The sequence below is a fragment of the Mytilus californianus genome, unplaced genomic scaffold, assembly GCF_021869535.1.
Source record: "Mytilus californianus isolate M0D057914Y unplaced genomic scaffold, xbMytCali1.0.p SCAF_3, whole genome shotgun sequence".
Lineage (NCBI taxonomy): Eukaryota > Metazoa > Mollusca > Bivalvia > Mytilida > Mytilidae > Mytilus > Mytilus californianus.
This window is the reverse complement of record NW_026262679.1, coordinates 12,077,721-12,094,242: the sequence shown is the minus strand read 5'-3', so window position 1 is coordinate 12,094,242 and position 16,522 is coordinate 12,077,721. Positions and strand designations below refer to the sequence as shown.

General features: G+C 30.5%; 1 protein-coding gene across 10 annotated transcripts in view; it reads right to left on the bottom strand.

Annotated features, from left to right (window-relative positions):
* LOC127732965 (sorting nexin-27-like) overlaps nucleotides 1–16,522 on the bottom strand; it is a 279,861-nt gene that overhangs the window by 233,839 nt on the left and 29,500 nt on the right. For all 10 annotated transcript variants that reach the window (XR_007996540.1, XR_007996542.1, XR_007996541.1 and 7 more), the window contains exons 5-12: nucleotides 16,376–16,446; nucleotides 14,266–14,367; nucleotides 9,930–10,008; nucleotides 8,105–8,265; nucleotides 4,609–4,698; nucleotides 2,759–2,908; nucleotides 953–1,081; nucleotides 370–441 (exon numbers count right to left, since the gene is read on the bottom strand). Coding sequence is in view for 1 of the 10 variants with exons in the window: in XM_052242206.1 (XP_052098166.1) it covers nucleotides 382–441; nucleotides 953–1,081; nucleotides 2,759–2,908; nucleotides 4,609–4,698; nucleotides 8,105–8,265; nucleotides 9,930–10,008; nucleotides 14,266–14,367; nucleotides 16,376–16,446 (842 nt within the window). In the remaining 9 variants the exon portion in view is untranslated. The remainder of the gene's footprint in view (nucleotides 1–369; nucleotides 442–952; nucleotides 1,082–2,758; nucleotides 2,909–4,608; nucleotides 4,699–8,104; nucleotides 8,266–9,929; nucleotides 10,009–14,265; nucleotides 14,368–16,375; nucleotides 16,447–16,522) is intronic.

The following is a 16,522-nucleotide window of genomic DNA, read 5'->3' as shown; positions in this document are numbered from 1 at the left end:
GTGGGATATGTGTCAAGCATGTTCAGGACAAGAACAAATTTTTAAAACAATAAATACAATAGGTAGGTCCTGTAATAGGTTGAAGGTTGGGAGAATTTGGACTGCCACTGGAAAATGAGGGTATATTGGATAGAGATGGATGGACAGGGCACCTATGGATCCCCCATAAGAGTTGTTGCAAAGGTGCTTAATGTGCAGTGTGTCTTTTTTTTCAGCTTTAATCATAAAGGAAAAAAAGTGCACTGCAAAACATTAGAATTTCAATTTCATTTTCATTTTCATTTTCATTTTCGATCACTAAAGAAGCTTTCACCCCTGGATAAACTGTATAGGTAGTTATAAACATAAGCTAAAATTTGTTTTATTTACCTATAGTAATTATCATTCTTCCATTTCTTTTTCTTCATGTATTCGATCGAAACAATCTTTCATATATATATACTGCAAAAACAAATAAAAACCTGTCAATAATGTGCAATAGATATGCAATAAAAAATTGAACCAAAATACAAGATTGTTTCATCAAAGATGAATGTAGTTTGTAAAATTTTTTCAGATGATTGGTTGTAATTGATACAACTTGATAATATCAGTTTTATAGTAGGACTTCCTAAATCATGAAGATAATTAACATTAAATGAAAACATTTTATAAATTTGATTGGATTGCAGTGCTTTTCTGGATTTACCTTCATCAAGAATCAAACCCAAACATTTAAAAATATAAGTGAGCAACAGACCTTGCATCTAGCAAGGAAGCCTGGCAAATATAAGTTCTTTGAATGTGTTTCATTTGAAGTTTCAAAGGGTATACTTGCCATAGTATTCTTTTCAGATCATTTGGAAATTAAGAAAATTTCATGTTATTTGTTGGATAGATAACTTAAATTTAAAGGATTTTTAAATGATTTTACTGTTGCATTAGTGATTTTAAAATTTGACTATTATCTTACATAAGGAGTTAATATCTGAACAACTCGTGATTTCTTCCCTGGTCTTTCATACTCAAAACTAAAAGTCATTCCTTCTTCTTCAACATCATAACCTTTTATATCATTCCACTGAAACTCAATACATTGTGACTGAAATATAAATATCATATAACTGTATACACTGTGACTGAAATATAAATATCATATAACTCAATGCATTGTGACTGAAATATAAATATCATATAACTCTATACATGGTGACTGAAATATAAATATCATATAACTCAATGCATTGTGACTGAAATATAAATATCATATAACTGTATACATGGTGACTGAAATATAAATATCATATAACTCTATACATGGTGACTGAAATATAAATATCATATAACTCAATGCATTGTGACTGAAATATAAATATCATATAACTCTATACATGGTGACTGAAATATAAATATCATATAACTCAATGCATTGTGACTGAAATATAAATATCATATAACTGTATACATGGTGACTGAAATATAAATATCATATAACTCTATACATGGTGACTGAAATATAAATATCATATAACTCAATGCATTGTGACTGAAATATAAATATCATATAACTCTATACATGGTGACTGAAATATAAATATCATATAACTCAATGCATTGTGACTGAAATATAAATATCATATAACTCAATGCATTGTGACTGAAATATAAATATCATATAACTCTATACACTGTGACTGAAATATAAATATCATATAACTGTATACATGGTGACTGAAATATAAATATCATATAACTCAATGCATTGTGACTGAAATATAAATATCATATAACTGTATACATGGTGACTGAAATATAAATATCATATAACTCTATACATGGTGACTGAAATATAAATATCATATAACTCAATGCATTGTGACTGAAATATAAATATCATATAACTCTATACATGGTGACTGAAATATAAATATCATATAACTCAATGCATTGTGACTGAAATATAAATATCATATAACTCAATGCATTGTGACTGAAATATAAATATCATATAACTCTATACATTGTGACTGAAATATAAATATCATATAACTCAATGCATTGTGACTGAAACATAAATATATAACTGTATAAATTGTGACTGAAATATAAATATCATATAACTCAATGCATTGTGACTGAAACATAAATATATAACTGTATAAATTGTGACTAAAATATAAATATCATACAAAACTCAATACTGTGACTGAAACATAAATGTCATTCAAAACTCAATACTGTGACAGAAATAAAAATATCATATTTCATAACTACACATTGTGACTGGTTGGTGATATTCACCCAGGTCAATAGCTGAGGTGAATATCAGATAGCTGGAATGGATAATCATGGTATCAACTTATATCAAAAGTCAACAATTGTTTCATTATATGACTTTATAACCCATCACCAATTTTCTGGTACAAAATGTATTGCTCAAGTTATTTAATTGCTCCTTGTTTTTATACTATAATATATTATCTTATCTTATACAGTTTCAAATCTTATATAAACCTCTCAAGATTTTCCAGCACAGATTACAATGCTTTACAAAAGAAGATTCAATATGCTTTTAGCCAATGAGAAAAAACAGAAAATCTATAGACATATAATAATGTTCTTTAAAACATTCAATATCATATCCAGAGGTTATATATAGGTATATATAAATTATAAAACAGTAAATAAAAGCTGCCTGAGATGCAAATCTTATATGTGATTGTAAAACCATTTTTTCTAGTTTCATGAGTGTAATAAAAATCAAACTTCAATTCCTTACCTCTAATGTACCATCAGATTTACAGGCTTGTAATTTAAAACAACTAGTTCCTACTATAGCAATCACATGACCATCCTTCCGGGAGTCACATGCACAGTGGGGAAACATCACTTCACCATAACCTTCTAAATGGCGTACAATTTTTAAATACTAGAAAATAAAAAAATTAATTAACAATAGTTTACCATTTTGTTGACTATTATTTTTTAAGCAATTTTTGTCTTTCAAACAAACGTTATTGTGTTACTTCGCATGACACAAACTAAAAATGATAACAAAAACAAGACAAGGTATTTCATGCTTGCTTTGCAGTAAAATCAAAAGCATCAATTTGTTGGGCCATCAAAGTCACTGCAGCATGAATAAGGAAATGACAGAACTTATATATATCATGATTGAAGGCTGCTAATTCAAAAACGTACATTTTGTCAATGGTCTATCAGAAATACCTAATGGATAACTGGAACATTTCAACTATAACTCCTCATTAAGGACAGGAAACCCTATAAATAGGGACAGGGAACAGATCCTCTCATTCTGCCTTGAATTGATGATGATGGATGGCTGTTTAATGTCCAGCAGCAAATTTAAATGCATATTCAAGATGAGAACATGTTAATGAATATTTACCCTTCTTTGTACTAGACCGATATGCTGAGTCAGATTTTTAACGTACTAGTTTACAAGGTAACAGTCCACAGGAAGACATGTCACCCTAGCCAGGCACATTATTCTGACTCAGAGCTAACCAGTCTTTGCTCTTACTCCTTAATGGTGCATTCTTAGCAGAAAAGTATTTAATACCAGTTTTAAAGTGTTTGTTTTGAACCAGACAGGGTTAAACCTTTGACCACCGGCACTTGAGGCAAACACTCTTCAACAAGACCACTGAAGTGAGATGTGCCAATGCTAATCAATGAATCTATATACCAAATATCATTGACCTACTACTGGTGGTTCTCCTTAAACTGACCTAATCACAAATTTATATATGTAAAGTAATCAAAAGTTTCAAAGTTAATAGAAAAACATGTCAACAGTGAAAAATTTCAAAATATGCAGGACTGAAGGAGCAAATACTCATATTCTGATTGAGACTGAATAATATGGATGCATATGCAACAGCAGACAATTTATCAATGGCCTTAGTATTATAAGTACTTTTAATGAACACAATGTTTGAATCAATTTAGTGTAGAAACAATGCAAAATTCTCATTGGAGCATAACTGAAGGACAGGGCTTCATATTCAGTATTTGAAATGCATGGATGTTAAAGCAACTACAGATCAAATATCCATTATCTGTCATAAATACTTATTCAGAAACGATGTATACATTTTATGCATATGAGACAATAAACCTCTAAAAATCCAATGAAGTATCCATATACCACAAGAAGAGTATTTCATATTGCTGTTCTATATGTAGACAGTTGCAAAAAGGTGCTACCTGGTTAAAAACTAGTCTGACTAAAGATACCATTCATAGTCAACAATGAAAATAATGATACATGAAAAAACAGGTAGAATTTTTGTATGGAAGTATTATTTATAGATATAGTATTCCTAATTTACTGTTTTGTTCAGTTTTAGTAGTTCCTAAAAATTGCCTATTCAGCATATTTCTATAACATTTGTAGAAATACAGGTTTTTAGCAAATGTAAGATTCATGATCACTAAAGTTTAAAACCAAATTCATATATTAAATATTATCAATATCAGAACAACTTTTAACATTATTGTGTTGAATGGTCTCTGGAAACGCTTTTGCTCCCAATATATGAGTAACAGAGTAACATCAATCCTGTTCAGTAATCAATTCATTCAACATCAATAGTTATAACATACCTCTACTTTTTTATTAGATTCTTGTAATGATTTGAGCTCATATAATTTATCATCTGCTTTGATTTGACCAGTATTTACCTTGTCCAGTGCCTACAAAAACAAAAATTTCATCATCACTATAACAAATAAATTACAAGGTAAAACAAGTTTTACAATTAAAAGGTGGCACAGACAACCTATGCTCCCCAAAACTGAAAACTGATGGATGGTTCACAACATACCCAATGATATTGATGCAAAATAAAATAAATAAATGGGGAATGTGTCCATGGGACACAGATGATGCCCCTGCTTGCATATAACGTTATAAAACTTATCATAAAAAATAGATGAACAAATAGAAAATTGACCCCATGTTTATATTTTAAAGGTGGGATACAAGATGCTGACATGTTCTCATTCTGAACATTTATATTTTCTGTTGTGTATTCCAGGATAGTTTATTTTAGTTTAAGATATATTGTTATTTTCTATCAATGGAAGATATAGGCCATATGTACCAAGTGTTAGATTAGTTTTATTGATATTAAAGAAATTTCTTGGTATTCCTAAATGGAAAATTTTATACACACAGAAGAAGAAGTATACTTAACAACAAAATTATTTTCATTTACCTGTGTATAATATGACGCAGGTTTCTTCAAAAGTGATGATTTTCTAAAAATTGTTTGAAATTTCACAGTGATATCATACATTAACTTTGTTTAAACCTGTTTATTTACTTTTGACTTTAATTATTTATCCCTTGTCATTTTTTATTAACTGTGTATTTGCATTCAGGTGTCACAGGTCAAATTTATTCGTTCATTGTGGGTTAATTTACATTTTTTGATTGAGTTAAGCCTTTCCATTGATATTTTATAGTGTGTTTTTCTATGTTGTGATGTTATACTATTGTTTCAGAAAAGGGAGAAGGTTTGGTACCATTAAAACGTTTAATCCCACTGCAAATGTTTGCACCTGTCCTAAGTCAGGAATCTGATTACAGTAGTTGTCTTCTGTTTATGTAGTTCATACGTGTTTCTCGTTTCTCGTTTTCATATAGATTAGACAGTTGGTTTTCTGTTTGAATGGTTTTACACTAGTAATTTTTTGGGGCCATTTATAGCTTGCTGTTCGGTGTGAGCCAATGCTCCGTGTTGAAGGCCGTACCTTGACCTATAATGGTTTACTTTTATAAATTGTAACTTGGATGGAGAGTTGTCTCATTGGCACTCATACCACATCTTCCTATATCTACATAACTAAAGAACGGTAAAAGTGACACTACCCAAATTCATACTTGATCTGATTTTTGTGGTAACAAGAATTGTGTATAAGTTTCATAACATTTAGTTGAGGCAAACTTAAGTTAGAGAACAGAAACAAAAAATTCAGCAATTTTTCCATTTGTAAAGGGGTAACTCTAGAACGGAAAAAGTGATGCCACCAAAATTCAAACTTGATCTGTGTTTTGTGGTAATAAGCATTGTGTATAAGTTTCATAACATTTGGTTGAGGCAAACTTAAATAAGAGAACGGAAACGAAAAATTCAGAAATTTTCCATTTGTAAAGGGGCGTAACTCTAGAAGGGTACAAGTGATGCCACCAAATTCAAACCTGATCTGTGTTTTGTGGTAATAAGCATTCTGTATAAGTTTCATAACATTTGGTTGAGCAAATTAAAGTTAGAGAACGGAAAACAATTCAGATGGACGTACAGACGGACAAGGGTAAAACTTAATGCCCCCTTTCGCTACGGCGGGTATAAAAAGTTCTAATAATCTAGAAACCAAAATTATTAAAATAATTTCTCTAGAGCCCCTTATATACAGGAGAAACCTAATAGAAAATACAGTTTAGAAAATTTGCACAGTTGGTTTCCTTGATTCACGCTAAACTGCCAGGTCTGGAGGCATAAACCAAATAAACAACTGTTCTACTTCAAGATATTTCATGTAGAAATCAAGGTTCTGGTGAAATTTCAATCTATATTTCATCAAGGAATCATCCAGAAACAATACATTGCACATCATATGTCTATATTTACTGTTTATTTCTAGCACTGGTGACCTTTGACCTAAAAATTGGTAAGGTTCTTCCCATTTCCTTTATACATTTTTATTTTTAGAAACAGCAACCTTAAACTTTGACTCGCTGACCCTAAAATCCAAAGACTTCTTCTCCTTTCCTATATCTTCCATTGATAGAAAATAACAGCATATCTTAAACTAAAATAAACTATCCTGGAATACACAACAGAAAATATAAATGTTCAGAATGAGAACATGTCAGCATCTTGTATCCCACCTTTAAAATATAAACATTCCGTCAATTTTCTATTTGTTCATCTATTTTTTATGATAAGTTTTATTGTTTTAGCTTTAATTTGTTCTTTAACTAACCATCATTTCAATTATTTATGAATGTAAAAAAAATCTTTATAATTTGACTCATCAATTTAACTATGTTTAGTTAAAATAGATCCTTGAACAATAATAAATAGTATGCAGTATTTAGTAAAACTTTAAACTTGAATAATAAAGGCAATGATTGATTACTAGAACCAGTGTTCTTAATAAAATTTCATGAATAGGGTTATTGGTGGTCAGAGAAATCATAAACTTAAATATTTGATCACAAAAAAGTGAAATTTCTTGCTGTTGGCCTATTAATCTGAGAAAAGAATTGGATGCATTGTCTATCCATTTGCTAACACAAGTTTCATAAGACACAAGCATCAAATATTAAATTCAAATAAAAGTTTGTTCATAAAACCTTTTTAATCTTAACTGTTTTCTCTATATATACCCCACTTCAATGTATAGATAATTGCTCGAGATATCATAGATTAAAGAAACAGTCCTGTGAACTCTCATTTCAAGCTGCATTCCTTATGCCAGACCATCAGAACTAAGAAAGGAATCTTGTGTTAATATAAACACCTATTTTACACATAGCTCCTTACCTCCAAATATAAAAAGTTATCATCTGAATTAAGAAAGGAATCGTGTTAATGTAAACACCTATTTTTACACATAGCTCCTTACCTCCCAATATAAAATGTTGATTACCAGATCATCTGAACTAAGAAGGGAATTGTGTGTTAATGTTAACATCTATTTTACACATAGCTCCTTACCTCCAAATATAAAAAGTTGATAGCCAGATCATCAGAACTAAGAAGGGAATCGTGTGTTAATGTTAACACCTATTTTACACATAGCTCCTTACCTCCCAATATAAAATGTTGATTACCAGATCATCTGAACTAAGAAGGGAATTGTGTGTTAATGTTAACATCTATTTTACACATAACTCCTTACCTCCCAATATAAAAAGTTGATAGCCAGATCATCAGAACTAAGAAAGGAATCGTGTGTTAATGTTAACACCTATTTTACACATAGCTCCTTACCTCCCAATATAAAAAGTTGATTACCAGATCATCTGAACTAAGAAAGGACTCTTGTGTTAATGTTAACACCTATTTTACACATAGCTCCGGATCCTTACCTCCCAATATAAAAAGTTGATTGCCAGATCGTCTGAATTAAGAAAGGACTCTTGTGTTAATGTGAAAACCCATTTTCGTAATGTTATACATGTTGCTGTGGCAGTGCTATAGTTCTGTATATAAATATTATGAGGAAATTCTGTTGGTTGCAATTTTCTGTCTGTAAAAGAAAATAAGTTAAAGTTAATGTTTTATTTATATATATCATGGTCTAAATGTGATAATTTCAGAAAATCATGGTCTAAATGTGTTTATTTATATATATCATGGTCTTAATGTGTTTATTTATATATATCATGGTCTAAATGTGTTTATTTATATATATCATGGTCTAAATGTGTTTATTTCAGAATATCATGGTCTAAATGTGTTTATTTATATATATCATGGTCTTAATGTGTTTATTTATATATATATCATGGTCTTAATGTGTTTATTTATATATATCATGGTCTTAATGTGTTTATTTATATATATCATGGTCTTAATGTGTTTATTTATATATATCATGGTCTAAATGTGTTTATTTCAGAATATCATGGTCTTAATGTGTTTTTTTTCAGAATATCATGGTCTAAATGTGTTTATTTCAGAATATCATGGTCTAAATGTGTTATCTACTATGCTCTGATTCTTAGTGTCTATCCACCCACCTTAAAGCTTATGACCATTTTCCTGCATTTTATTTAATATTGCATACAAGCATTTATTTTGACTTCACATTTAGTATGAAACAGGAATAAAATCTTGACATGACTGCATTTCTATTTGTAGCTAAGACAGACAATTTATAGGTAAACAACAACTTTTAATATCTGTATGTATGATTATTAATAATATATTGGTTTTTGTTTATATTGTTAGGTTCGTGTCTCTTTTATAAACATCTATTATTCATAATTCCCTTACAATGTATTTCAAATTGTTTATAGGCTTTGCAGCTATATTTGAATCTATTACAACTGAAATCCACCATATTTTTTAACTGATAACTTTTTGACATTTTCATATATCTGATGCCATTAATATTAGAAGCATTGCCATTAATATTAGAAGCATTTTATTTCACTGCTTCTAAAAATAACTTGAAACCCAATAAACATTATATAACACTATAAAATAAATTACATAATGTTTTTCTAAAGCTTCACAAGAATATTTTCAATCACTCAATTACAATGAACAAACGTTCAATCAGTCTCAAGTCTGCACTTATCATTGATTTCTAATATCTACACTGCAGGAAAAAATTGTTACTATCAGGGTATAAAAATCATACAAACCTGTCCTGAATGCTGATTTGTAAACTATTATGATATACTCATCATTTCAATAACAGAAGATGCCATTTAAACATTAACAAGACAATATTTAACATCAATAACATCAAACAAAAAACAAACCAAAAGAACATGTCTAGATAATTATTTTCACAGAGAAGACTTGTCTGTTGATAAATGCTCTAAGTTCCAGGCTGGCATAAATCTATTCAAATTTTAAGATATGGGGCTATCTAGAGCTTAATATATTGTATTGACCCTCTGTTTAACACTATGTTGATCTCTAGGTGTCTTTGGTTTTTTGTTGTTGGGTTGCTGTCATAATGATGTATGTCTCACATCTCCTTTTTTCACATGCCATAATTTAACCACTACATTTGTATTGTAAAGTGAGACTGGAACTTTATATGAATTGTTTCTGTTTAGATGAAACCTAAGTTTATCTACTTAGATGATCATGCAGAGAAAATGTTATACTTTTCTTATTGAAGAAAATATAATAAATTATTCCAAGAAGTGATTTCCATTATCAAGCAAAACTTACCAAAATTATATTCTACAGTTTCAAATAAATAAAAACAACAAGCCGCCTTATCTGACATATTCAACTTCACAACCACAGCCTGAAAATAAAAATGTATAAAATGATTGACTGCAAAGATATCAATTTTTGCAATTTGGTTGTCACACTTAATTAATATATATTTATTTTGTGGTTTTACAGAGCTATCAGATATATATTAAAACATTTGTTTCTAGGGTATTAAGAGTATTAGTTCTTATGGACTTATGATGACCTGTAATTGTTTACAACTTTGTCCTTTGGTGTTAAATGGACAGCTTGGTGACCGGTAATTGTTTAGATCCTTGTCCTTTGTTTTTTTCAATGGGCAGCTGTCTCCTTGGCATTATACCACACCTCCTTATTAGCTCACGTCCGTCGTCGTTAACTTTTACAAAAATCTTCTCCTCTGAAACTACTGGGCCAAATTTAACCAAACTTGGCCACAATCATTATTGGGGTATCTAGTTTAAAAAATGTGTCCGATGACCCTGCTTGCCTACCAAGATGGCCAACATGGCTAAAAATAGAACATAGGGGAAAATGCAAATTTTGTCGATTATTTTGATAACCATTATAAATAGAGAAAAATCTAACACGAAGAAAAAATGTTCAGAATGTTGAGCTCTACCAATTGTCCATATACATCAAAACTGTCAGACAACTTCTTATAGGAGTTAATGCCCTTTAATGACAAATTTTACTTTTTTTTTCATTTTTGCCTATTAACTTGAAAACTATGATAGATAGAAAGAAACTTTAGATTGCAAAAATGATCAGCAAGACAAGTTCTACAAATAAGTCCACATGGTCGAAATTGTCAGTCCACTCCTTATTAGAGTGATCGCCCTTTGATGACGATTTTTACCAATTTTTTGCGTTTTTGCCTTATATCCTACATATTATAATAGATAGATAGAAATTTAAATAAGCTAAAATGATCAGCAAGACAAGATCTACAATTATATAAATTGTCAGACGACTCCTTATTAGAGTTATTGCCCTTTAATGACGATTTTTACAATTTTTGTTTGGCGTTTTGCAATAAAATTGTAATAGATAAATAGACATTTTAAATTAGAAAAATGATCAGCAAGGCAAGATCTACTATATAAGCTAGCATGATAAATGTTGCTGATATAGTTAGTAGACTGTCACTCTTTATAGGAGTGATTGCCCTTAAATGAGGATTTTTTTACTCTCTTTTGTGTTTTAAACAAAAACTAAAGAAGATTATAGAGAGATACTAAACAGACTAAATGATCAGCAATACAAGATCAACAAAACAGAGATTTTTGTCATAAATTTTATTCTCGGCTACAATGTTGGAGAGTATCCTTTGTTGAATATGCACATAGACCAAGGTGAGCGACACAGGCTCTTTAGAGCCTCTAGTTTTTATATTCATGGTTAACTAATTAGGATTAAACACTACATAACAAACAAGTACTTTCCTATCTTACAAGTAAAACCATTTACTAAAAAGCCTGAAGATACAATGTACCGGTATGTACAAAATTATAATTATCTTGAAAAGATACAAAGCAGGAATTCAAAATTTAAAACACCATGGCCAAAAGAAAAAAGATAAACAGACAAAAAATAGTCAGGAAACAATACACAGAAAACTCAATGAGCAATAAGAACTCCACCAGAAATTAAAGGTGAACTCCAATGATATTTAACCCCTTTGCCCCCAATCCCGCCTGTAGTGGTGATGGTGACCATCATTCTTAGATGGCCCGTATGACCCTCCATACTTTTTTAGAACTGCCCCAGCTCAACTGTCTTGACAGCAGGGACTTCAACCATGCAATTCATGGTCCATAAACTCTTATCAGATGTGTGTTTATGAAAATATGGCAACTTTAATGGCCTTTTTAGAGTTCAAAATCGGAATAAAGTGAAAAGTAGCCAAAATCAGGTGAGGGTGGGAGTCTTTTGATGGCCACTACGTTACTGGTATAGGCTGTAGGTATTAACTTTTATCATAAATGCATGCATAGGTGGTACAGGAACACAAGGAGGTATAATACGGCCATAAGAAATCTGGTCTGTAAAATCTAGGTCACCGTTTTGTTAAAAAGAGATCCAATTTATCTTAAAATAAACAAACTAGAGGCTCTCAAGAGCCTGTGTCGCTCACCTGTATTTACTAATGCTTTGGAAATCATGTAAAATAAGGTTAAAATCATAATTAATAGTATTAGATATTAGATATTATAATAATATCTAAGATAATAACAAAAAACTGCAAAATTTTTGTAAAATTACTAACTCAGGGGCAGCAACCCAACAACAGGTTGTTGGATTCGTCTGAAAATTTCAGGGCAGATAAATCTAAATCTGATGAACATTTTTTGCCACCTGTCAGATTTAGTCTAAATGCTTTATTTTCAGAGATATAAACCAAAAACTGCATTTTACCCCTATGTTCTATTTTCAACCAAGTTGGCCATGATGGTTGGAAGGCGGGGTCATCAGACCAATTTTTTAAACTAGATACCCTAATAATGATTATGGCCAAGTATGGTTAAATTTGTCTCAGTAGTTTCAGAGAAGAAGATTTTTGTAAAAGATTACAAAAATTTACGAAAAAATTGTTAAAAATTGACTATTAAGGACAATAACTCCTAAAGGGGTCGACTGACAATTTTGGTCATGATTACTTATTTGTAGATCTTACTTTGCTGAACATTATTGCTGTTTACAGTTTATCTCTATCTATAATAATATTCAAGATAATAACCAAAAACTGTAAAATTTCCTTAAAATTACCAATTCAGGGGTAGCAACCCAACAACAGGTTGTCAGATTTGTCAGAAAATTTCAGGGCAGATAGATCTTGACCTGATAATCAGTTTTCCCCTTTGTCAGATTTACTCTAAATGCTTTAGTTTCAGAGATATAAGCCAAAATCTACATTTTACCCCTATGTTCTATTTTTAGCCATGGCGGCCATCTTGGTTGGTTGGCGGGGTCATAGGACACATTTTTTAAACTAGATACCCTAATGATGATTGTGGCCAAGTTTGGTTAAATTTGGCCCAGTGGTTTCAGAGGAGAAGATTTTTGTAAAAAGCTAACGACGACGGACGACCACGACGTAGACGACGACGGACGACGGACGAAGGACGCCAAGTGATGAGAAAAGCTCACTTGGCCCTTCCAGCCAGGTGAGCTAAAAATAAATATCTTTTTAATCCATCCCTTCTTGATTTTATCTGCATGAAGTCAAATCATTTTATCTATATATTTAAAAAAAAAGATTAATTAAAAATAAAGTACTTGAATACTCTTCCTGATGAATAATAAAACAAATAAACTCTTCCTGATTATAGTAGTAAAAAAGTAAATTTTTATTGCTTTGAGCTTCCAGGCACAACCTGTAATCTGTAACTGTTTATTCCACATCTATATACTGAATATCAGCTAAATATTTACAGGGATCATGTTTTTAAGTCGTGTAAACATTTTTCAATATGCATATTTGTGTATATTTCAACAGAGTACTTTTTTCCTTTCTTTGCAAAATTTACAAAAAGATCGTTTTCTCTTCAATGAAGAGTCATAGTGATGATAGCAAAAAACAGCTGTACTTTCCAAGCAGCAAGATCACATATCTTGGAAAAGAGACCAAAATAGTAATTCAAAGGATGGTGATGAGAAACTGGAAAACTATGCTTAAGCATCTTCTGTATGTATGCCTAAGCTTGTTACCAATCTCACAAAAATATTTTCCCAACACAATAAAAAACTGAAGACTCCCTTTTTCACAATCTGGTAATGTATCCTCATTTGTACGTCAGTATTTTGCCTTAAAACAGCCGTAAAATTTTATGAGTCAAATGCTATTACTGAAAATCAGCTGGAACTTTTTATCAACATAGTTCCAAATGGGCACAAATGACAAAATTAAATACAAACAAATGAATAAATGTCAAACAACTGACACAATCAAAGACAGTCAAATGGAGACCAGTCAATTAAATGACACACTCAAGCACAATCAACTGGCCATGGAGACAAGTCAAACAAAGGACAAAATCAAGTTCAATCAAATGAAGAAAAGTTCATGTTTCTTGAACCACGAATTCTAGGTCAAAACCCTAATTTGGCATACATATTAAACAGTTAGCTTTATAAGGAACAGATGTACTAAGTTTCAAGTTAATGTAACAACAAACTACCCAAAAATCAAAACTTTAATCTACCTTAAAAAAAAAATTTAACTAGATACAGGATGGACAGACACACAAACTGGAAAACATAATGCCCATCTACAGTCATAGGCGGAGCATTATTATGTTAAAATTACCTCATATACTTGATCAGCTGTATCATTCCGTCGTATTGTCACTGTAGAAACTCTTCTGTCTGGTAACAGTACTTTTAATTCTACACCAGAATTTGAACTATCCTGTAAAATCATAAAGATTTTCTTATCAACAATTATTCATTTGCATAACATATCAAAATATTTCCTGATAATTAAAAAATACCAGGAATGCTGGGGCGCAGCATGTAATGACTCCATCAGTTTAAACTGATGTTCATTGTCATAGTTTTAAGTTTCCTTTTAAGGGTAGGAAAGATCTAGTTAAGAATTAAATATATGTAGATATACAAAGCAAAATATATAATGGTGAATGCTGCATTTAAGACAGATTTAAACAAAATTTCTAATCACACTATACCAAATAGGCAACACAGAGTAGAGAGTATCCATATAAAATATACTGAAGCTAAGGTTTTTAAGAATCAACAGCACTCATAAAATACTGAAAACATTATAACAACATCATTCAGAACAAAATCCAAGCCCATAAAAGGTCATGAGACTGCATGGGTGGGTCGGTTTGCATAGCAGGCTTATATGGTAATGTCATAAGGTATTGGTTAGGTGTTAAAAAATTACATAAGTTTTAGATTTTGTGTTCCTAGATATAAAGTGAAGGCAATAGACTGTTGGTGGATTAGAGAGGGGGTGATTTTTCTAAACATGCCAACTTAATTGTGTCCCTGAGATCTTAAAGAAATAACATTGATTTCAACCATCATTCAGAAAAAATCTTTTTTACATAATACTGTCACTGAATATTGACATGTTATTATAGTGTGATTTCACACACAAAAATGAAAGATACAATATGTGATTTTAACATTTTTAATATTGTTGGCAGATAGTGGCTTTGGTTAAGGTAAAATGATGCTGTTAGCTCCATGAGTTTGGTTTGTATTTGAGAAATAATGGTTGTAGCTTATCCCTTGTCTGAAATTACAATGAGCATGCTTAGAAAACAAATATCTAAATCATCATACTTATAAACTTGATTACAAAGAATATACTAAATGTGTACAATAATGTGCCAAATCTATAAAACAAAAACATTATAATTTGTGACTGATTATGCTATGTGTTAACTAAGTAACACATAAAACATAAAATGTGACAATATCATGCTGCTATCAGGTGATAACTATTTTCAAAGTTATTCCTCAATTTGTTTTTTTTTTAGCATTTAGCTATTGAGGGCTAAATTATTTTAAGATACTTAAAAACTATGTTTCATTTACAATCTGTAAAGAAAATTTTTACAAGGAAAAAACTGGAGATTTTATTTGTAGGAAATAAGCAGTTTATACAATAAAGGAGCCAGGTTTGTATAGATACATACTTCTTGTTGTTCTAGGGAGAGATTCTGAAATTAATATGTATCATATATACATTTTGTGTACATCCATGTTCAAGGAATTCCAGGAAATACTAATGATTTTCCCCTACATTCTGAAAGGGTGTTAATAAATTTTCTCTTTAACAGGAAACTGTTAATGTCCTTGTACATTCTTAAGGCATTGTTGATTTTCTTTTAAGTACAAACATAAGCAATGTTAATGATTTGTACATTCATAAGGTTCGGCACTTTTAATTTTCTCTCACATTCTTTGACATCTGATTTTTGTCCCATTGGTGTCTTCTGTCTATATTTTTTGCTCAATTATCAGTAATGCAATTTTTATCTAAATATAGACAGACATAAAATGTAGTCAGTCTATCTTAATCCTCGATAAGAGACAAGGGTGAGTTTCCAGCATTTTTGTTATGAAAATTATTTCTTTTAACTTTATCTTTCCAAAACCAAATTTTGAAAATTTAAAGAACAAAAATTGCTTTAGTATGGCTGCAGCATATGTTTTCCCATCATGTGGACTATAAATAATGTAGAATATTACATTGAAATCTTAAATCTTTGACTAAAAATGCCTTGAAATGTCTTTTCAATGATAAAACATTTTTGGTTTAAGACCAGGATAAACCTTTCCAAGGCATAATTTTATCATAAAAGGTACTAACCATGTAATTTTCAAACGCTTTCTTTCATAAATTCAAATATATTCCATTAGTACAATTTACCAACAAAACTTACAGAGTCAACTTCTGGAGATGCTAAAAATTCCTGCATAATATCACTTTCTCCTAGCACTCTTACAGCACAAACTGAAAATAGAAATATCAACTATTATTGCTAAATATGACATAACTTTATCCAAACACTCATACAGCACTGACTACC